Source organism: Fusarium musae, chromosome 2 (assembly GCF_019915245.1).
Source record: "Fusarium musae strain F31 chromosome 2, whole genome shotgun sequence".
Taxonomy (NCBI): Eukaryota; Fungi; Ascomycota; class Sordariomycetes; order Hypocreales; family Nectriaceae; genus Fusarium; species Fusarium musae.
In genome coordinates, this window is record NC_058388.1 from 4,967,802 (window position 1) to 4,990,878 (window position 23,077).

General features: G+C 36.7%; 2 protein-coding genes across 2 annotated transcripts; both read left to right on the plus strand.

Annotated features, from left to right (window-relative positions):
• Positions 1 to 411: 411 nt before the first annotated feature.
• On the plus strand, positions 412 to 1,844 carry FUB5 (Homoserine O-acetyltransferase fub5; the record flags this gene model as incomplete). The annotated part of the gene is made up of 4 exons (XM_044821167.1): positions 412 to 484; positions 537 to 924; positions 974 to 1,322; positions 1,371 to 1,844. The coding sequence occupies 4 exons, from the start codon at positions 412 to 414 to the stop codon at positions 1,842 to 1,844; spliced, it is 1,284 nt and encodes a 427-aa protein (XP_044685467.1).
• A 5,320-nt stretch (positions 1,845 to 7,164) lies between these two features.
• Positions 7,165 to 13,948, plus strand: J7337_003452 (uncharacterized protein; the record flags this gene model as incomplete). The annotated part of the gene is made up of 6 exons (XM_044821168.1): positions 7,165 to 7,609; positions 7,727 to 10,078; positions 10,792 to 11,286; positions 11,338 to 11,872; positions 11,930 to 12,010; positions 12,124 to 13,948. Coding segments are annotated over 6 exons (5,733 nt in total), but the record flags the coding sequence as incomplete, so codon positions are not given.
• Between the last annotated feature and the right edge of the window lie 9,129 nt (positions 13,949 to 23,077).

Consider the following 23,077-nt stretch of genomic DNA (forward strand, 5'->3'; position numbering starts at 1 on the left):
TAACGGGCCATTCAGAGTCTTCCAAAAGTTAGTTCTGTCGATCGGAAGATGTACGGAAGCTTTGACGAAGTGGATCGAAGGATCGGAGGTTGGGCTAGCCACTTCGGAGGTTCGAGAATAACACGGGTAGTTACTTACACCGGGATATCTCTTGCAAATATGAGATTAGATTGCGCCTTTGACATGAAAAATTGACAAATTCTTGAAGTTGACTGTCCCGACGCTGTTGCTGTAGTCAGCTCTCCCCAACACTCAGCACCAGATGATATTCGTCTTTACTCTTTGACTTAGCAATTGTCTCCCATGAGCCGGCGTCAGACTCTGAAGACTCTTCAAAAACGTATTCTTGCTCCTTCCCAACACATTTCTCTTAGTATCGCTAGCAATTTATCTGTGATACCGAGTCGAAGCATGACGACAACAGCAACGGTACCGGTATTGCCAACATCCATCCACGATGGGCTTGGTAAGGGTATTGCATATGGTGATACCTCAGATTCAGCTTGCCTTGATGAAGTTATACTAACTCAGCATAGAGAAGAGCCTTCCTAGACCCGTTAATCCGTTCTCGCACCGTGTCCCCGGACGAGAAATCATCACGATCCCCAAATTCACACTCGAATCCGGTGTTGAGATGCGAAATGTTCCAGTGGCATATATGAGCTGGGGCAAGCTTTCATCAAAGGCTAATAACGTAATGATCATTTGCCATGCTTTGTCTGGGAGTGCAGATGTCAGCGACTGGTGGGGACCGCTTCTTGGGCCTGGGAAGGCATTTGATACAGACAAGTTCTTCGTCATCTGTATGAACAGCCTCGGAAGTCCATATGGAACAGCTAGTCCTGTGACAGCCAAGAATGGAGACTACTCGGAGGGTTGGTATGGGGCTGACTTCCCGTCAACTACTATCCGAGATGATGTTCGGTGAGTGACTTTTACCGGGAAAGCGACGATCACCAGCTAAGTATAGCAGACTTCACAAGTTGGCCCTAGACAAGCTCGGAGTTAGAAAGGTTGCAGCTGCCATTGGTGGCTCTATGGGAGGTATGCACGTTCTTGAATGGGCGTTCTTTGGTAAAGACTACGTTCGTTGTATTGTACCAGCTGCAACATCAAGTCATCAAAGTGCTTGGGCCATTGGTTGGGGAGAAGCACAACGCCATGCCATTCGGAGCGATGTCAAGTACAAGAACGGTCGTTACGGGTTTGATGATCCTCCAGTTCTTGGACTGGAAGCAGCTCGTATGACGGCGTTGCTGACGTATCGAAGTCGGGACTCCCTTGAGAGGCGATTTGGACGCGACACAGGAAGCAAAAAGAAGGTGAGCACCTAATTTCGGTGAGAAAGCCGAGTCTAACACATGTTCAAGACACAGAAACAAGAGAGCAAGACATTACCGAGTAACAGTACACCAATTCACAGCCACAGCGAGGCCGACGAGACTCCTGTCGCATTTGACCGCGCCGACTCCAGCTTCGCCGCCCAATCCTACCTCCGCTACCAAGCCAAGAAGTTCTCCAACCGCTTTGACAGCAACTGCTACATTGCCCTCACAAACAAGCTCGACACTCACGACCTGGCGCGCGGCCGAACACGGACCATTACTGAAGCACTGTCACTAATTGAGCAGCCAACGCTTGTGCTGGGAATACGAAGTGATGGGCTGTACACGCTTGCTGAACAAGAGCAGATTGCGCGAGCTGTGCCAAATGCCAAGTTGAGAGAGATCGTGAGTGACGATGGACATGATGCGTTTTTGATTGAGTGGAGCCAGTTGAATTGGTTGTTGATTGGGTTTCTTCATGAGAGTTTGCCGGATATTATGCAACGAGCGGCTTTGTAATAGGAATCAGTACACACTATAGATCTTTATCATCACGTGTCGAGGAAAGATCAGAGTGCCTTTTATGACGCTGCGTATGCCTGATCTGTAGCTGGCAATCTGCTTGGCCTGGTCCTCGCCTTCTCAACAGGCTGAGGAGCCATAATCACATGAGATACCAGTAAAACCTCATCATCTCTCTCCCTCTCCCTATGCTTTGTATTTGCCAATTCCCTTGTCTCCGTCACTGTGAACTCAGACACGCGCAGTATTCTCGTCGACCGGTTATCGTCCTGACGCAAATCGTCCTGTAAATGACGCCCGTTTTGTAGCTCGATTAGTACCTTTCTGTGCATTCCAAACTTTGATGGCAAGATTGTCTGTGCATGCCAATTGCCCATTCTCTGAGAAGCTCAGTGACACGGGGCAACTGTCCAGCTTGAGTGTGTGAAGGCATGTGCAGTGATAGGTAAGGGGGTCAACTTTCCAAATTTTCAATTTCTGCTTGGATCCTGAAGCCAGAATTGGGTTTTTGGCAGAGGAAGAAAAGGTCACAGCCCATACCTCATCGCTATGAGAAGTTAAAGTTTGAATGGCAGTGTTTTCATCAGCATCCCAGATCCTGATTGTGGAGTCCCAGGAGGCGGATGCCAATAATCGACCGGATTTTGCTGGTGAAAACGCCAGTGACTTCACATTGCTAGAATGCTCCGCCAGAGTATGCATAACAATTCCTGCGTTGACATCCCAGATCTTGATTTTGCCATCAGAGATCCCACTTGAAGCAAGGACACATTTATCTTGCCGCGGGGAAAATACGATCGACCATACCGCTGAGCCATTGTTTCTCAAAGTGCGGATGCACCGCCCTTCCCCTACATCCCAAATTCTGATGGTCCCGTCAGCTGAACCTGAGGCCAGAATGCGTTTTCTCTGTCCATTCCAAAATGCTACACTATCCACCCAACCAGTGTGCTGTGTCAGAGTATGAAGACAAGTCCCCGATTTCAAATCCCAGATTCTGATGGTCTTATCCACTGAGCCAGAAGCCAGTAATTGGCCGTCCGTTGACATAGCGAGCGCATCCACTCTAGATGAATGTCCTTCTAGGTTCTGAATGAATGGTCCCCATTCTTTGTCAACATGCGGACGGATTCGTACCCATTCCGGGATATGCTCGGCGAAATTCCTTTTTGTCATGCTTTCGGAAGGACAGAAGAGGAGTGCTGAAGTGTATAGTTGGAGTGGGGCTTCTTCAATTATCTGTCGGTACGAGATGATGAATCTGAAAGCATCGCCAATCAGCTCTCTGGCAGTGTTTTGATCATCTTGTAGCTTCCCTTCCACCATCATAAAGTGTTTCGGTGGGAATCCAGTGGCCCAGTTCTTGAGCTTCTCCATCGTTAAGACTCCCTGGGGAATCTTTCCCATTAGACTGAGAGCTTCAAGCCAATAGACAAATCTCTCCTTGATAAATGTGATAAGGCCAGACAACAACTCGACACATTCAGATGACGAATTTTGACAGGAGTCAAAGAAGTGATAAAGCCAGTAAACGCATGAATATCGGCATGGGCCTAATGGGTCAGGATATGGGATTGGTACTTTGTCGACCAGGGTGCCGGAATTCTCGATTTCATACATATTATAATGCAATGTCTCGTTCATCGCCTGTAGCGTTTGAAGGAAGGCAATCCTGTGTAGTCCCGTCATCTCCTCGTTCCAAATTTCCTTTGTTATTTGACTGAGAAAGTCTTTCGCTGATTGGTGAATGAAGTAGACAACATCGTCCTTGATTGTGAAAAACGAGCCACATTCTATGACTAGCTTGCGCATATGCTGTGCTGGTTTCTCGGTAGCCCCGATGAGCCCGGCCAATTCTTTAAGGCTTGGTGGTTGATATACAACGACCAAGATCCTCAGAAGTGAAGAACAGAGTTTGGGGGTTTTCTTGCCATGGACTTGATCGATCATTCTCTTGTAAAGAGTGTCAAGACTTCTGGAAATTCGGCTAGGTTTTCTTTAAGAACGTGGATATCTTTAACTCTTAATTTACCACTAAGGCCTCAAGTGTAAGGCTCGCTTTTCCTTACGGTCCCACCACTCAAGCCCAAAAACTGTACTAACTGTAAGAATAAATATTACCACTACAGCGATCCAAAGCTCCTGGTGGATACGTAGCGTATAGCTACGGTCGCTGGTTTTAGGTTGAGCTGAAGGTTCAAACCACACAAGTGTAGTGCTGAAGAAGGACTGTTGTTTAATATGCCTATTAGTCAGCATAATGAAACCTCCTTGGCTCTTATCTGTAATGGATTATGGCAGTAATGGATGGAGAATTACGCACCAGGACCAGACTGGCGGGCAAGTAAAACGTTGCCACAACTGTAGTGATACGTATAATGCGCGAATCCTGATACGTCTTGTTTGCCAGTGAAGCCATAGTCTTCATTTCCATAGAATCATTCTCAGCGATCTGGGTGAGTTGAAGACTGTTATATTGTTGAATTTGCTGTGAGTTCAGACTAAGTATATCATCGAACTGTTACTCTATTGTGTTAGTGTATACTAATATCTACTACCGCTTCTTTTAACTGTTAAAAACAATTCCTGGGACTCCTTACCATTACTCGTATATCTTTAGAAGTAGCAAGGAGCTTTTGGACCGTCTGCCTATAGTTCTTCAACTCGATTGTGACGTTGTGAATCTCGCGTTGAAACTCGCAGTGAAGAGTCATTGGTATAAAATCGGTGGCCGCTTTCGCTAGGGCATGTTCGTGCCTGCTAATTTTTAAAGTCGTCTCCAACGTATTGGAAAGGATAGCGTTGGCATGATGCAGTTTCTTGCGAAGGAATAGAATGTCCTGTTTAGATGAAAATGTGACTTGGAAGTTTTGAGGCTTCTTGGACAGCGATACTGTATCAAACTAGGGTATCGTTAGCTCGAAACAAGATATGAAGGAGTGATCTTATGGGTTAACATACTGACTCCTTGAGACTGTCTGCGATATAGTTTAAGTAATCTCTATAGTTCAGAGTAGCCAAATTGAGATATTTAAGATGCAAATACATAGGATGCTCGGCGGCTTCGTGTTTCTCCCTCGTGTCGTGCTTGGCTAGAGGGTGAATGATAACCCAGTCAGAGAGCCCTCTGATAAAGTCATATCTATGATATAGGGCTGAGAGACGGCAAGACCATGGATCCTGTAAATCACGCCCATGGAGTTCAAAATATCGAAGGTTGAATCCGATGCCTAATTCGCAGTAAGCTATCCGATTCAATATACCTATAGAGCGAAGTATCTCACTGGCAGTCATGTATTTGCTCTCCGCTGGCAGGCATGTGTCTGGAGACGTTTGAGAAATCACAGGCTCGTCTTTTGATCCCGTTGAGAAATTAAAATGACAAGACATGAAGTCTTCGTCCTGCGAGCTCCACTTTCGTCTAAAGCTCATTACAATTTTCAGAAAGTGAGGTGACATGTGGAGAAAATTGTATATCCTCCAGAACATCTCGGGTGTGATGTTGATCCGGCTCCATGAGTTTAGGCGATCGAGAACTCTAAACAATACGGGATTAGTGCCTTGCTTGTTGTAAAGTATATAGAACCTCAAAGTTCAAGCGTACAAGATTCTGTTTAAAGGCAAACGTGGTTCATCCTGAGATTTCTTAGTTAAATGAACGAAATAGCGTAGTCTTGAAAAGTTTAACCTCCAGTGCCTGTTTCAAAGAATCAAGGCTTTGAATGCTTTGCAAAGTATTATTCTGCTCGATTTCACTTTGATCAGATGGAGCTGAATTGTGGCGTTGCCGAGGTGAGAAGACTATATGCATAAGAGCCTTGTCTGCATCTTCAACAAATAGTTCAGATATAATAGCTTCAAACCTGGATCTTCCGGGAACCCCATCTTGCTGCAAGCTGCCACTCAGCACCATACTTGGCGTCTGGAATGAAGGGCAAGAAAAAAAAAAAAACAGTCAACGACTCAAATAGCAAAACATTGAGAGAATAGCCGTCGGGCGAGAATATGCGAGGCCAAGTTTCTATTTATGATTTTGTTAGTTCCAATGTAGCCAGGCAGTGCAGTTTGACAAGTCAAGAGGCTGTGTATGTATGTATTTTCAGGGTGGGGTAGGACCAGATACTCTAGACCAATTGCTCAATTTGTGGATTCGTGGAAAGACCGGATGGGGAATGATAGAAGAACAGGTCAGTATGTCATAAGGACTTAGATAATTCACCTAAACTCCTAGAACTGAAATGGCTAATATTCATATCAAGAGATTTATCATTATGGGCTGCCTGGCTATTTTCTGTCCCCTAAATTACTGCATACGGTAGCTCTTCGGCTTTGCAGATCACTTTCCATGCTATCTAGGGCGCCTCGTACATGCATGAAAATACCAGCATGCAGCTACAAATCAGGCTGTAATACTGTAGGCTGCAGTTGACGCCCAACGCAAGTTGATGCCTAACGGTTTACTTATTCCGAAAAGTGCATAATTTCATTGCACTAATCTTTCTTTTATTAGTTGCGCGTAGTTTATAGTGAGAACCAACCACTACAAGATGGCAGACGAAATCACCCGGCTTGAAGCACAGTACGTCAACAAGTCTAAACTTGAGAGCTTACTGCAATCACTCTTCGGCTCGACTTATGAGGTAAATGTACGTGTAATGTTTCCTTTTTTCTGCAATTTCTTCCTCGGCTTCTGTGTTAAAGCTCAGTGGCTAATCGAGATGGACTTTGTGTTGCAGGAAGGACGAGGCATTATTGAAGTCACGGCTGCCAGGCAGCTCACACGCGTGAGTACACAAAATCTACAATCATGCGAAAAAAAAAAAAAAAACTAGCTTACAGTTGTTATAGGATGAAATCAAGTCTGTAACGAACAATGCATAGTCTGGAGTTTGCATTCGTTTTGGCTGGCTGGTATAGGATTCGTGTGCGCTATTGTCAGGGAATTTTATCAATGCATTGCTAGTTTTGTTGAATTCACAGAATCTATCAATTATTCATCCCAAGCTGTGTGCATAACCCTAACTACTAATGTGCTTGACAACAGAAAGACTCTATGTATTAGCGGGAGGGACACGCTGCGTACCGTCACTGGAGAAATGGCGGCAAGTCACCGTAATCAACCCGTGTATGAAGGAGGGTAGAGGAAGCAATTCTGACCTATAGAAGGCTCGGGTATGCCAAGTTGCACACGTGTCACTGCGGGGTTTCTGTGTCTGACAATCACAACGAGCCTCATTTCTGTTCAGCATGTCAGCCAATGATTCTCAGTGGTAGTCTAATCCAGGGATCGCTCATTTAAGCCACTGTCATTGTTTAAATGGATCAGCTTAAGACCAATATCAAGGGTTTACGTCGAAAGAATGCATCGCAACGATGGTACATACCCGAAAGATCCCTCTTGGCAGTCATGACCGAGGACGCCATCAACAATACCTTGGAGAGATCGACTATACCCTCTCACCAGCACGCCGAGACTCTGCAAAGAGTAGTTGAAAGCGGCAGACGGATTTACTCAATTTTGGCACTGCTGGACTTCTATCAGTATCTGGCCAACTTCATTGAAGGTGACCAACTCGACGACGCTAAGCTCCCTTTTAGAATCGATACACTCCAAACGCTTGAGATCCCTGAAGAAGATGCCAAAGACTTTGAGGACAAACAGTGGGAGCTTCTTGCGCCTGTATTTCGTCGCGGTACTCTCAATAGACGTCTTGATGAGAGCCTCATCCTCCCTTTCACCCAAGAGAAGAGAATCGGTAAAGGTGCATTTGGCACAGTCTATGAGACCGTCCTTGATCCTGATCACCAACTACTTTCAGGCGAATTTTTTCCGCAAGTTGTATGGGCTCGACCTAGAATACCCTGACATTAAATTAAAGCTGATGCTGCACCTAAGGTAGCTAGAAAGGAGTTCCACATCAAGGGCCACCATCACAAAGAGCTTGAGAACCTGTCAATTCTCAACCATCTCAAACATGCCAACATTGTTGAACTTTTGGGGTCCTTTACAAGCGGAGACTTACACAACCTGTTCTTTCCCTTAGCAAGCGATGGTAATCTCTATGATGTTTTGTCATCAGATCGCCAAGCAGATTTATTCGCCTCTTCTGAAACAATGCTCGTTGAACTTGCTGCTTTATCCTCTGCTATCGAGCACGTTCATGATTTTTCCAAGGAAAACCTTGATCTGGAGTTGATTGGCTGTCACCATGATCTCCGTCCCCGCAACATTCTCGTTTCAGGCAGCAAGCTAATACTGGCTGACTTCGGCCTCTCAACGCTCAAGCCATCTTCACAAAACTCAGAGACTCCGTTCAAGCACAATGGTGACGATTATTTGGCTCCTGAGTGCGAAGACTGGGACAACAGCTTTGTCCCTGGTAAGGTTCATCGATCTGCTGATATATGGTCTTTTGGGTGCATTATGGCCGAGATTGTTACGTACCTTGTCTCAGGTCGTGAGGGAGTTGAAGAGTTTAGACAAAAGAGGAAACACAAAGTTCGAAACTGGACATTCTATCAATTTCACCAAGGTTTTGATCGACCAAGCGACGCAGTACATCAATGGCTATCGGATCTTGAGACTACAGGCCCTACATGCACTGCGTTGCTTGTCAAGAGTATACGCCAAACAATAGCTATCAACCAAGCCTTAAGACCTACAGCTAGTAGTGTCACCTACAAGCTTCGATTCATAGCTGTACACGAAATATCAGTATCGATCAACGAATTATTCAGGCAACTGAAACACGCAGCACCATCTATAGACATGTCCCTCGAACGCGAAAGGTTTCGGGCTTGGCAACATGCCATTGGCCTGGATGACCTGAAAGGGAAACTGTCTCAACCCAAAGGCAGCGGGTCAAGCGACGAGAGTACCATGACACAGTATAGTGGAATAATGGAAAGTTTGCGTCGCCTTAGAGAAGACCTGCAAGACAGACTTTCTAGAGGACTGGACTCACAGCGCTTGGACTTGTCACGCCTGGTGAGGCTACAGGATGAGTTGCACTACTTCCTAGATCAACAACAGAAGAATGCATCACAAGCGTACTTCCGTGTCTCTCTGCTGAGCGGCCAGGACGCAGCTCTAGGCACCCTCAACGAAGATGGCGACCAGACCCTTGGCGCAATCAGCCATGACTTGCGTATGCGAGCCTATATAAGATACATCAATAGCCTGCTGGTTTCAGAGTCTGTTGGGGGTCAAGACCCCCCAAGAAGCGGATTTGAACCTCTACTCTCAAACCAGACTATTCTTATCGATCCTAGTAGAATCCCGAAGTTGAAGCCAATCGGTGACCATCACTTTGGATCCGGGCTTCTAGAGAAGAGTGACTCGGATACTATAGTGAGCCGCCCCATATGGGTTGAGTGGCGCAGATACGAACATCATGGTGCTAGTGAAGATACTATGGCCAAGTTGTACGCTCGGGCTACTCAGACCGCCAATCTGTTATCCCAGAAAAAGCCCGATTCATTTCGAACGCTTGACTGCCTGGGACTCTTCCATGAGCCATCAAGAGGTGCCTTCGGCCTACTCTTTGAATTCCCTCCTTATTCCAGCAACCCCCCCATTGCCCTGACTGGTACGCTAACCGGCCATGGCAACGGTGCTCCTCTCGGAGGCACAGTCACGCTGGACAACAGGAATAAGCCTGTTGTCATGACTCTGCGCGATCGGCTCCAAAAGGATAATCCCACTTCAACCCACTCACGTGCTGCGACTGCGGCGCCCGACCTTGATGACAAGTTTAAACTAGCAGCAACACTGGCAACGTCATTATTTGAGTTGCACACTGTTGGATGGTTGCATAAGAGTTTGACGAGCTCCAACATCGTATTCTTCCCTTCATTTACGTTGCTACCCGATTCTTTCGGCAAAGACACCGATGTTACAGAGCACGGCTGGGCTGCTATCAGCCAATCAATACGAGAACCCTACCTTGTAGGCTTTAATCACAGCAGACCAGATGACCCTACGACATTCACCTCTGGTCTCACAGATTCAGAGTCAAGACACTACCAGCACCCAGCGTATCTGAAAGCCGGTATTGGCTACCGTTTGGAGTTTGACTATTATAGTCTGGGGATTCTTCTCCTCGAGATCGGCTTTTGGAAGCCCTTTAGCAAGATCACCAAGGATTGGAGCGGCTCATTTGAAGAGCGCCGGCAGAGACTACTCACAAACCGTGTGCCGAAGCTCGCTCAGCATATGGGCCGTGATTATAGTGAAGCAGTACGCTGTTGTCTGTCCAGTGACTTCCAAGGACCGGTCAGCGAAGGGAATACTAGCGAGCGAGGGACTCAATTACATTTTCGAGAGAGGGTTGTTGCAAAATTGTCAAAGTATTTCACATAACTTGAAAGGTAATTTAGATTAAATAGCTGGATTCAAATGCGATATGCTGACTTTGTGACCTAATGATGAAAGAATTCCAGTGTCAGAGTCTTTTCAGTATACCTTTAAGCAGTAGGCTTCTAGCAGTGGTGGCTGTGCCACTGTCTCAGATGAGCTGTGGCCCAATTATGTCTCGACACATGCGTCCCTAGGCAGAAGTGCAAATCCAGTCGCTTACGCTGTACTCCTAGTTCAGGCTCATCCTATCCCGCAATCTTGAAACTTCAAGGCATTTTCCATCCCTCTGTGATCACCGAGAGTAAAATGGCTTCTACTTTACTAGGTCCCCTTCGGGTAAGATTCTCCACTTGTTCATTATTGCAAATACCCTAGGCTAACTCTAAAAGTCGGCGGCGGAGGAGTGTTCAAAACTTGAAGATGATGACATTTTCCTTGAACAACAAAATAGAATATTGTACTTCTCGCAAACAAAAAGTACACAGACTCCCGATCATCTTATTCTTGGTCCAACTCATTCCACATTTCTCAGCTCTCGCCTTTTCTCCAGCGCGGGGGTTTCTCAATATTCTAATTCTACCTCAGGATGGAACCTGATTACATTTCTTGCTGTCGTCCAAAAACTAGAGATTAAAATCTTGCCAGTCGCATGGGAGCCTGGGAGGCAATTAATTGGGAGAGGTGGAACAAGCCAGATCAACCAGTCTGTCGTAACCCTCCAGGCGAGCTTTGCCTTCAAGCGTGTTTCTGAGGAGGACCGGCTCAATAAGACGGAGGAGGACATATACCGGTGTCTTATCAATGAAGTGTTGGTTCTTTGCCATCCTCGCGTTCGCGGCCACAGCAATATCCTTGACCTGCAAGGTGTATGCTGGGATGTGTCGCCAGAGAACCAAGATGCAGCCTCTCCAGACTTGGAAAAGCAATATAGAATCTGGCCAGTCCTGGTATTCGAGAAGTCACAGCTCGGAGACTTGTTCGACTTTGCAGGTCGACCCAATACCCAAAAGCTCACAATAATGGAGCGATGGATGATCTGCCTTGACATCGGAAAGGCGATAACACACATGCAATCCAGCAGTAAGTGTGAACCTTTTCAGTAACTAGTATAAGAGCTAAAGGTGTACGAAGATGTTATCCATGGAGATATAAAGCCGCAAAATATTCTCATCTTCAAACGCGACGAGGGTTTCACTGCCAAGGTTGCCGACTTTGGCTACTCAGCTTGGTATGCCTCAGATGACAAGCACATTGTGCTTCCTCGGTCTCCTCTATGGCATGCTCCGGAAATCGATGAGTACCCTGAATTTAATTTGAGAATGGCACTCCAGACAGATGTCTATTCATTTGGCCTAGTCTGTCTATGGTTCATGTTTTACAGCTACTTGTCGGGAAACACCCCACTTCCTGGCCTGGATCTATCTACTCCATTGCTGCACTCCGACAACCCCAAGGAAAGGTCTCTTCAACTTCTATCCCGTCTCAAGTCTTCGAATAACAGTAACGTTTCTTTGAGCCAACTTGTAGAGCATGTACTGTGCCAAGAAAGTGGACTGGATCTTATTTTCAAAGACAGTATCTTATGCTTTTTCCAAGGATGTCTCGATCCAGATACGAATGTGCGAAGCCCTGACGTACAGAGCTCACTACAATGGGCCGTTAACTCGTGAGTAGCAGACCCCAAATCTTGCGAAATGCACAATTTTCTAATGGTAGATCTCAGAGATACAGCTGACTTGCGAGTCACTTTGACTGAGATGTATTTCCCCACTGAGAACGATTTCAAGGCAAGTCTGACTATAAGGTACGGGATGTCTGTTCTAATACTCGGCAGCTTGAACCTTCACTCCATGAGTTGTACTCTTCCGACTATCGAGTAAGATCTTGCATCCGCCACCAGTTGGAAGAAATAGTCAGATCAAAGCCAGAGACGCGACTATCACAACAGCTGAAGATTTGTTACCAACTCGAATTTGGACGTCCAGACTCAGCAACTAAGGTTATGTCTCTGTATGATGGTAAACCCCATGAGACGCGTCTGAACCCAGGCCTGGGAACCAGTGGTCCAGGCGTATCATTGTTCGAACAGCAGGTTGCTGATGGCTACCTTTCCCCTGCACGTTCCCTCATTCAGAAATATGTCAACGATGGTGTTCTGGATACAGCCCAACGCACGATTGAAGCTGACATCGAGAGTCTTAGAAAGATACCAGAGACGCGATTTCTTGTGGCTCTGCTGAAGTCAAATCTTTCACTAGTCTTCTGTGCTCAGGGACAATGGAATAAAGCTGAAAACCTAGAGATTGAGTTCCAGAAGGAACAGGCGAATCTCTTGGGTAATCGCAATAGAGCATGGCTGGGTAGAACGTTGAATCTGGCGTACATCTACAACCATCAAGGTCTTTCAAAAAAGGCCGAGGAGCTTAGTTTACAAGCCCTTGAAACCTCAAATGAGATACTCACCAAGGAACATCCTGACATGCAGCTAGTAATGCTCACCCTAGCATCGACTTACTGGAGTCAGGACCGCTGGGATGAAGCATATGAACTACAGCGAAGAGTCATAGCAATCAGAAAAAGGACCCTTGGTGAAGATCATCCCGATACGTTGAGTAGCATGGACGAACTTGCGACTACATACTGGGCCCAAGGACACTGGATCGAAGCTCAGAAATATGCAAGAGAAATCGTCGAGATCAGTAAGACCGTGCTAGGTCAAGAGGACCCCCATTTCTTGGATCTCTTATCAAACCTGGCTTCGATCTACAGGGATATCGGTTGGTGGGACAAAGCTGAAGATCTCGAGTTCGGCATTCTGGAAACCAGGCGGAAGGTCTCTGGCCCAGAACACCCACATACGTTGGCAAGCATGGTCAACTTGGCATCCACGTATGAGAAACGGGATCGATCGGATGAAGCACTTAATTTAGTAACGCACGCGTTGGAGATAAGTGAGAGAACACGGGGTCCAGAGCACCCTCACACTCTTAGTACCGCCATGGTGCTAGCTTCATTCTTGCAAGGCCAAGATGAGCTGGAGAAGGCAGAAAAGCTCATGATTACGACGATGGAGACTTTGAAGAGGCTTCAAGGTCAACATCATTCATTGACCTTGCTGGCGATGGAGAGTTTATGTTCACTCTACCTGGACCAAGCTCGGTGGGAAGAAGCTGAAACGCTGGGCCAAGAGGTCGTGGATGCAAGTAAAGAACGACTCGGAGAGGATCACCCTCGCACCTTGATGACAATTTCAACCTCAGCAAAGGTCTATCGCGATCAAGGCAAGTGGGAAAGCGCAGAGAAGATAGACTCGGAAGTCTTGGACAAAGCTGTCAAAACGCTGGGCGAAGAACATCCTGAGACTATGACCATTATGGCAAACTTGGCTATTTCTTACTGGGGTCTTGAGAAACTAGATGAGGCAGAAGCATTGGAGATCAAAGTTCTCGAAATGAGGAGGAGGATCTTGGGAAATGGCCATCCGTCAACATTGACCAGCATCGACAACCTGGCAGCTACATATGTTGATCAGGGCCGTTGGGCGGAGGCTGAAGAGCTAGAGTTGGAACTACTCACCACCAAAGCAAAAACACTGAACGAAGACTTTTCAGTTGCAAGAACAACTGCAGAGACTGAAGCGATGCTGTTTTGGGATTATGGCGATATTGAAGAGTCAGAAAGGCTGTGGCATATAGCTATAGAGACGAGAGGGAGAATTCTGGGCAAAGACCACTACTTTGCAGTACGTACTATGGAAAGACTTTTGGCTAGATATCAAGAGGATGGGCGGTCGAAAGACAGTAAACAGCTGGCGGAGCAGATTCGGGAGCTAAAGAAAGGTCGGAGAGAATATAGGCCTTCAACGAAGGCGGCGGCGAGCCAAGGGGGGTTACTAGGCTTACTACCAGAGTATACGGATAAGGTTGACAGAGAGGTACTGAAGGACCTGGGGTTAGAAGTCCAGCTTAAATATAGATAACTATGGCTAAAAACCTAATATTTACTATATAAAGAGCTGTTTCACCTCTATAATTCCACCCTCATTTAGACATAATCATTGCTATAAATCCTTTCAAAGCGCTTACCTTATAGCACTACGCCTCGATAACTTGTCAAGCTCATAACACTAGCACTAACGTTGGAATTTCGACCGCAGAACATATAACCCTCGGTCAGCCTTGGTTTATTTATAAATTACTATAATAATTACCTTTTAACTTAGCCTAACTTAGCAGAACTTATAAACCTCTGCTCGGATCATATTCTCTCAGTACTAAGAATGCACATTTGCCCGGCTTTAATAGTCTGATGCTATTAATATATAGCTATAATAGCCTTAAAACCTTATAAGATTTATATATTCTAAAGTCTGCCTAGACTTACTATATAGGCTTTTAAGCACTTAATTCTCCTTTTTAAAGGTATTACTTTACTTATATCTTTACTATTTTATATTATATATAATCTATTATTAATATTAATAGTTAGCTATATTTAATTAAAAAAAGACTATATTAAATTAAGTAAAATATATTTTAAGTAAGTAAGTTAATAAGTTAATATTAGTTTACTTTTTAATATAATATAAATTAATTAAGATTTATATAATTTTATATTTATATTAATATTAATATAATTTACTAGTAATTATTATAATAATTATTTTTAATTACTAAATTATATTAATTTTACTTTATTTTAAATATTAATATATTTATATAGTTTTATTTAATTAAATTATATTATAATTTTAACTATAAGTAAAATATCTAATATTAAAGTTAAATTATAAATAACTAGTATATAAAAAGTAAAAAACTATTATAATAGTTAAGATATATAGCTTAGGGTAAAAGGTCTAGCTTTAATAGTAAAATTAAAAAACTATTTATTTTAATAAATATAAAGAAATAGGACCTTAAAGGGGATTCTAGCTTTTTTATACTTTTTTTAAACTTAATTTTATATATTTTATTTTAATATTTAATACTATTAAATTAATTACTTAATTTTTTATTTAATAATTAAGATTTTATTTTAATTAAATTTATTAAGAATTATTATTATTTATAATTTTTTTTATTATTATTATTTTTTACTTTTAAATTATAAATATTAAAACTTTTTATTTTCTTAATATATTAATATTATTTATATTAACTTTTATAAACTTAATTATTAATACTATTTATATTTATATATTATAATATAAATATTAAAAATCTTTATAATAAATTAATATAAATTATTTATAATTTTAAAATAAACTTATAAATAATTAATATATATTATATAACTTAAAGGTTTATAACTTATTATATTAATAACTTTAGCTTTTTTTAATTAAATTATAGTATATAATAATTACAGCTTTCTATTATAACTTAACACGTTCTAATATATATATAAATATACCTTACCTTTTTCTCCTAATTAAGAACTACCTACCCTATATAAGTTAAGTATATACTATTTAACTTATAAAATTAACTATTATAAATAAGTTAAACCTACCTTATTTAACTTATATAATAAAATAAATAGAGTTAAATAAACCCTATTTAACTTATATATTACTTAAGTATATATATATATTTATTTAATAGTAAATAGAACTTAGCTTACTAGCTATTAATAAGACTTCTTTACCTTAATAAGCCTAACCTATACTATTAACTATTAAGAGATATAATACCCTAATATACTTAATATAATACTTTATATAATCTATAAATATAAACCTAATATAGACTAGTTTACCTATTTAAAAACCCTAACTATTATATATTAATAGCTTTTATTTAGACTATATTATATTTACACTAAGTAATATTATACTATTAAAATAACTAATAGTACTAGTCTAGTACCTTTTTATATTAAAAAACTACTTAATATAGTAAAAATAATAGCTAAAATCTATTAATTATAAAATACTATTTATAATTTATAGAATTAAGTTAATAATTAAAAAACTTCCCTAATACTTAATAATAATATTAACCTTTAAGGAGAAAGAGATATTAAAGAAGCCCTTAAACTACCTAAGCTAGAACTATTTAAAAGATAAGCTATAGATATAATCCTATTCTTAATTTAAATAAAAAGATACTTTTATATATTCCTAATTAAGCTAGATACTATTATTAAGAAAGTACTTTTTACTATATTACTTATTTAAGGAAATACTAAAGACTAGTTTAAACCTATCTTTAAGAATTTCCTAAAAAATATAAAAATTATATAAGATTAAGAAACTTAAAATATCTTTTTTAACTAAAATAATTTTAAAAATATACTTAAAGATAACTTTAGAGTAATTAATAAAAAATAATAAGTAGCTACTAAAATAATAATACTTAAATAAACTTATTTATATATTACTTACTTTACTAAATTCTAATAACTTACTTTTAAGATTTAGTAAAATAATAAAGCCTTTATAAAGATTTACTATAAAAGACTAAAAGAAGAAATTAAAAATAAATTATATAAAGTAAATTAACTAGATAATATTATAGAATATATTATAATAGTAATTAAAATTAATAAAAGATAGTATAAATATAAAAAAGAGAAAATAAATAAAATAAGAAAAAGGAATAACTATAACTTATACTACCTTAATTAATAATATAATAATTAAAGTAACTCTTAAAATTAAAGATAATAATAAAGCAATTACTATAATAATACTTTATATAAAATATATCTAAGACCTATATCCCTAAAAGCTATATAACCTAGTAATAACTAATATAAGCTATAAAATATATTTAAATATAAGTACTATAATTATAACTAGCCTAGATATATAGTATAATAATACCTAAAACTATAAAAACTAAAAAACCCTAATTAAAGTAAATAAGCCCTAGGATTAACTTAGTAATAAGAACTTTAAATAGCCTAAAAAACCTAAATACTAGAAATAATATAAGGTATATATAATATAGTAAAAACTACTACTTTATATAAAAATAATATATTAAAAGATAAATAAAACCTAGATTAAAGAAGCTTTATTAAAAAACTATAAAATTAGTTCCTTATATATAAAAATACTAAAGTAAAAAATATACCTTAGATCTTAATACTATATAAGACTAAGTTAAATAAATATTATAAGGAAATAAGAAAAAACTTAATATATAAAAAAAAAGAAAAAAAAAAATAGTAAGAAATTTATAAAAAATAAAAAAAAGAAAAACTTATAAAACTATAAGTTTTAAAAATAATAAAATAAAGAAACTTAGTTACTTTTAAAAAAAATAAGTAAAAAGAAACTTTATAAATTATTAATAATATCTTAATAAAAGTTATACTTTAAGCTATAGAAAAAGTATAAAGAATAAAATATAAAGCTAGAAATTAACTTTATACTTAATAATATAAGAATAATTAAAATATAAAATATAAAAGAGATATAGCTAGATAAGTAATATAATACTTCTACTATAAGGATAAAGAAATTTAATAAAAATAAATTAAAAAGTATAAACTACTTTATAAAAAAAATAAGATTAAAAAAATATATTTAAGCTATAAAGACTTTTATATATAAGGAGCTAAGGAATATAAAAATACTAATATAATTAGCTTATTAATAATTAAAGTATATTATATTAATAATACTATAAACCTATAATATAAAAAAAAAGAATTTAAGCCTTAAAATAATATATAAATATTATTAATATATAAATAATACTAAAATATTTTATAAGTTTTATATAAAAATTACTAATATAATATATATAAATAAAAGAAACTTAATAATAATTATTTCTTAATTATAATTCCTAAAACTCTTAATAATAACTTATACTTTAAGAAAAAAATAAAAAAATACCTACCTTTTATATAATATAATAATTTTAAAATACTAAAACTATAGTTTAGTATAGCTTATTATTAATAAATCTATAAAAATAAAAATCTATTTAATAAAATTAGATAATCTTAATATATAATTAAAAAAGTAAAAGAAAAATTTAAAAAAATAACTTAAAAAAAATATATAAAAAAAAAAATAAAAATTTAAAAATAAAAAAAAAATATTAATAAAAGATTAAAAATAGATAATATAATTATTTACTTAAAGAACTATTAGTTAATAATACTAGTTTAGAAAATATAAAAAAACTTTAAAGATAATAGAAAGTAAATAGATTATATTTAAAAAATAATATTAACCTTAAGAGAGTTAAGGAAATTTAAAAAAAATAAAAAATAATTAGTATTTTTATAAGCTATAAAAAAGTAATATATAAAAGATAGATAATAGAAAAAGAAAGATATAAGAATTGTTTTAAAACCCTTATAGAATAATATAAAGAATTAGAAAAATAATTTTAATAATAATTATTTAATAATAAGTTTTTTAATAATTATATTAATAGTAAAAGATATTATAATAGTAAGTATAAAAAGATATATAAAAATGCCTTAGGAAAAGTTATATACTATTTATAACTAAGCTATAAATAGGCTAAACTTAAAAATAAAAATAACTTAAAATAATAAATATACTAAAAGTATTATATATAGTAAACTTAATAAAAAGCCTAATACTATAAGTTTAGATTAAGGAGAAATAGCTAAATACTTAAATTAACTATAAAGTAAAAAGGAATTTTATTAATTTAAAAATAGTTATAAAACTATAATTACTTTAAAAAAAGAAATTATTACTTTATTTACTAATTAATATAAAAAAATAGCTTTTTAATTATAATAATAGTATTATAAATTAAGAAACTAATTATTTAAAAATTACTATTAAAAGATAAAGTTAATAAGTTAATTTTAATATTATACTTTTAAGAAAGGATATATATATAATCCTAGATATATTATAGCTTATATAAGAAAATCTATTTATTAATTAAAGGATAGGCTAAGTTATATTCCCTAGTAACTTTAATAGTAATAAAAAAATAATTATAATAAATAATAAGAGATCTTAAACCCTAATTAAAAAGGATAGTATAAGTAAGTATAAAATAAAGTATTTATTATTTCTAAAAGAAGTATAATATAAATATAAAAAAAGTATAAAAAATAAAATAAAAATCTTAAGTATCTTTAAATAATAAGACTTAAGAAAAGAAAAAATAGATATAAAGCTAAGCTAGGATAGATTTAAAAATATCTTAAAATAATATTAAATTTATAATAAGTTATTTAAAGAGGAACTAGAAATAAGAATCTTTATATATAGTAAATAGAATTATAAAATCAACTTTATAAATAATAACTTACTATTTTAAAAGCTTTATATATTTAATTAAAAAGAGCTATAAGTTTAAAAGAAATATATTAATAAAATATTAAAAAAAGGCTATATTAAGGAATCTAGCTTATTAATAATATTAGTAATATTCTTTATATTTAAAAAGAATAAAAAGGATAGACTAGTTATTAACTATAAATAAGTTAATATATATACTATTAAAGACTAAACTTTATTTCTATTTATTATAAAATTAAAGGATTAGTTATAAGGTAAAAAGATCTTTATAGCTCTAAACCTTAAAAGAGTATATAACCTTATTTATATTAAAAAAAGAGATAAATAGAAAATAGTATTTAAGACTTAATTTAAACTATTTAAATATATAATAATACTTTTTAGTTTTATTAATATACTTATAATATTTTAGTAAATAATTAATAGTATACTTTAATAGTACTTTAATATCTTTATAGTATATTACTTAAATAATATTTTAATTTTCTTAAATAGTAAAGAAAAATATATAGAATATATTTATAAGGTTTTAAAAATATTATTATACTAAGCTGTTAGGGTTAGGTTTGTCTATTACAGGTAAGATTAGGTCCCTACTGTTATATATATAATCGAGGTCCTACTTTTAAATTATATAATTAATCTAAACATCTAGGTCATATAGACCCCAGTCCCTATTATATATGTGATCGAGTCCCACTCCTATTAAATATTAGAATCTCCTCTTAAACTCTCAATTTATATTAATCATAATTCTTATTATCTTCTTCACCACTTTTATTACTATTATTATTATCACTATCACTATCTTTACCATCTTTATCCTAATATTTATAGAGATTAGAATGTTAGCAGATTAGTGCTATCTAAGTATTAGTATTACCTCCTATTATACTATCTAACTCCTTTATAAAACCTTATAGAGATATATAAATACTAAGTAGTTCTGGAATAGATATTTTTTATAAGCTATATTAATTGCTATCTATAGCTATCTAAACCCCAAGAACTCTTAAGTCCCTAGAAAGACCTTATATATTATTACTAGCAATAAGGGACTCTAGGACAGGCTAAATAATATACATATATAATGCCTAGCAGATTTCTAAAATATCAGGAATCTTGTCTATAATAGCAAGTGCTATAGCACAGAACTTATCCTCTTTTTTAATACTATTAGTAGTATAAATCTTATTATAGTATATAAAGAGGCTCCTAGAGATAAAAACATAGATTCTAGGACTAAAGATATCTACTATTACTACTAGCAGCTACCAGGTATAAATCTTCTTAGCTAAAGTGCCTTTAGGAAGATAGAGCTTCCTGCTAAGATATTTAGTAATTCTTATTAAAAGGGTCAGCCCCGCATTAATATCTATTCTATTCTTAATAAGGAAGTCTTTAATATCTTTATTAAATCCTATTATAGCTAGGTTTAACTACTAATCCTATTTACAGACAAGTAATACCTTTATATTAATCAGTTAAATATCGTTAATCGTTAATATATTAGGGCTATTATACTAAATGGCCTAAGCCTAATATAGGGTGAAGCTAGATAGGGTTGCCTGCCTACCCTCGCGGATCTTATCTGCTACCCTGCCCGCATTCTGGTCAAGGTTGGCGAGGTAATATTACAGGTAGTAGCTATAAAGATATATTAGTATATTAGCGAGCCGTTTCTGGCCTCGGTCGCTGAATACTTTATATAGGATGGCGATACTTATAACACAGATCTCTTAAGAAGATAGCCTGCCTTTAAAGTCCCTTTCCTGCAGCCTATAAGCAATAGCTAGGGTATTAAAAGCACTATATCCCTCCTTAGAATGGTTCCTAAGTCTGTTCTTTGCTTTTAAGGCCTCTATTAGAGTAATTAGCTTGTTATCTCTGCCTAGTCCCAGCTTCAGTACTCACATACCTGCGCCAAGCTATATCATAACAGGTTCATTATCAGTCTAAGGGACCTATATAAGAATACAGTTAGCAGGTAGCTATAAGGGGATATTACTGTCTTTATTATTACCTCTATAATTATTTAGCATATACAGCAAGACTTATATAGATGCCTGGAAGAGCTAGGTACCTTTTAAGAGCATACCTAGAGAAAAGAGTAGCTTCTCTATACAACGCGCATTATAGCTATCTGTCTCTAAGTCGCCTTCTTTATCACTAGTTTAAACATAGCACTTAGCAAGCTTATAGGCTAGATAATCTAGTATACCCTTCTTAATAAAGGATATATACTACTAGTTAATAAACTTCTTAAGCTTCCTCTCGTATTTAGTAAGGGTCTTAGGCAGATCTATAAGATCCTGCTTATCTAGCAGCTTAGGCAATAGCAAAGCATATTATGTTAACAAGCTAGCAGTATCTATATATAGAATGGCGTAGGAGGTAGAATCTAGAAGGAAGCTAGATAGTAGACTGCTATTTATATTAGCGTCAGGAATCTATCTAAAGCGAAGTGTTTTCTGCGTGACAGGCTGGCTTGACTTAGCCCCTGACGCGTTAAGGTTATTAGTAATAAATAAGCCCCTATCTGAAAACACTAGCAAACCCTTATTATATCTAGGAGCCATAGTACCTCTGCTATCTAGAGCATAGCGCGTAGATAATCTGAGCCTTCTGGGTTAAGATTTAGGTATTTTAAAAAAGTCTCTAGCGTAGTTAGGTAAGCGGATATATTTAGTAATAGTCTCTGCTATAATAGTAGAGGCTGGAACTATTATCCTTTTTCTACCTATTAGTAGTATATCGCTAGTCTACTTTTTAATAATTATAGCTTCTTTCCATAGTATCCTCCTTTCTCCTATTATAGATAAGAGAGGAAAGGGGTTTAAAATAAAGCAATAAATATACTTATAATCTCCTAGAGCTACCAGGGTACATTACGCCGCAGCCCCTACTTAAACAGTTTTAATTAGTCTCCTTATTAGAACCAACTACTTATCATATATATAATAGCATACTAGATATTATAAGTATAAAAGGAAATTACTCTAATTATATCTAATTTAATAAATAAACTTAATACTATAGGTATACGGAACTTTAAAGGGATATTTAAGGCATCTATTATTTATAAGTATCTTTTACTATTAACTACCCTAGACTTAGTGTATTATATCTTTATAGCAAAGCCCAGGGGATACTCTAAACTAGGATATTAGCTATTACTATATATTAATAATCTAAATAACTATCTAAATTATAGCTCCAGAGTACTAGAAAGCCAAAGGGACATTAAAAATATAATCTAAATCTAAAAATTGCAAGGGAAGAGGTATTTCTTCCTCCCGCTTATCTACATCCGGCTTCCATATAACCCGATCTTAAAACACTATCCTGCAATACCTTTAGCCAAGTTCGCCTCTACTCTTAGCTTCTAAAAGAAGAACGTCTCTAAAAGAAGCAAGCTCTAGCATACTATATTTAGATTTCTCCTCTACTACTAGCAACACTAAAGGCCCTGTTGCAGCAGGTACTACATTCCCTGAGCCATTATTATCATTATCTATAAGGCTAAATATGTCACTATTAATCAATAAGTCCTCCGGGAATGTCAGGTTATAACAAGGGAGGCATTTAGATAAGCGGCCCTTATCTAAATCTCCAGTT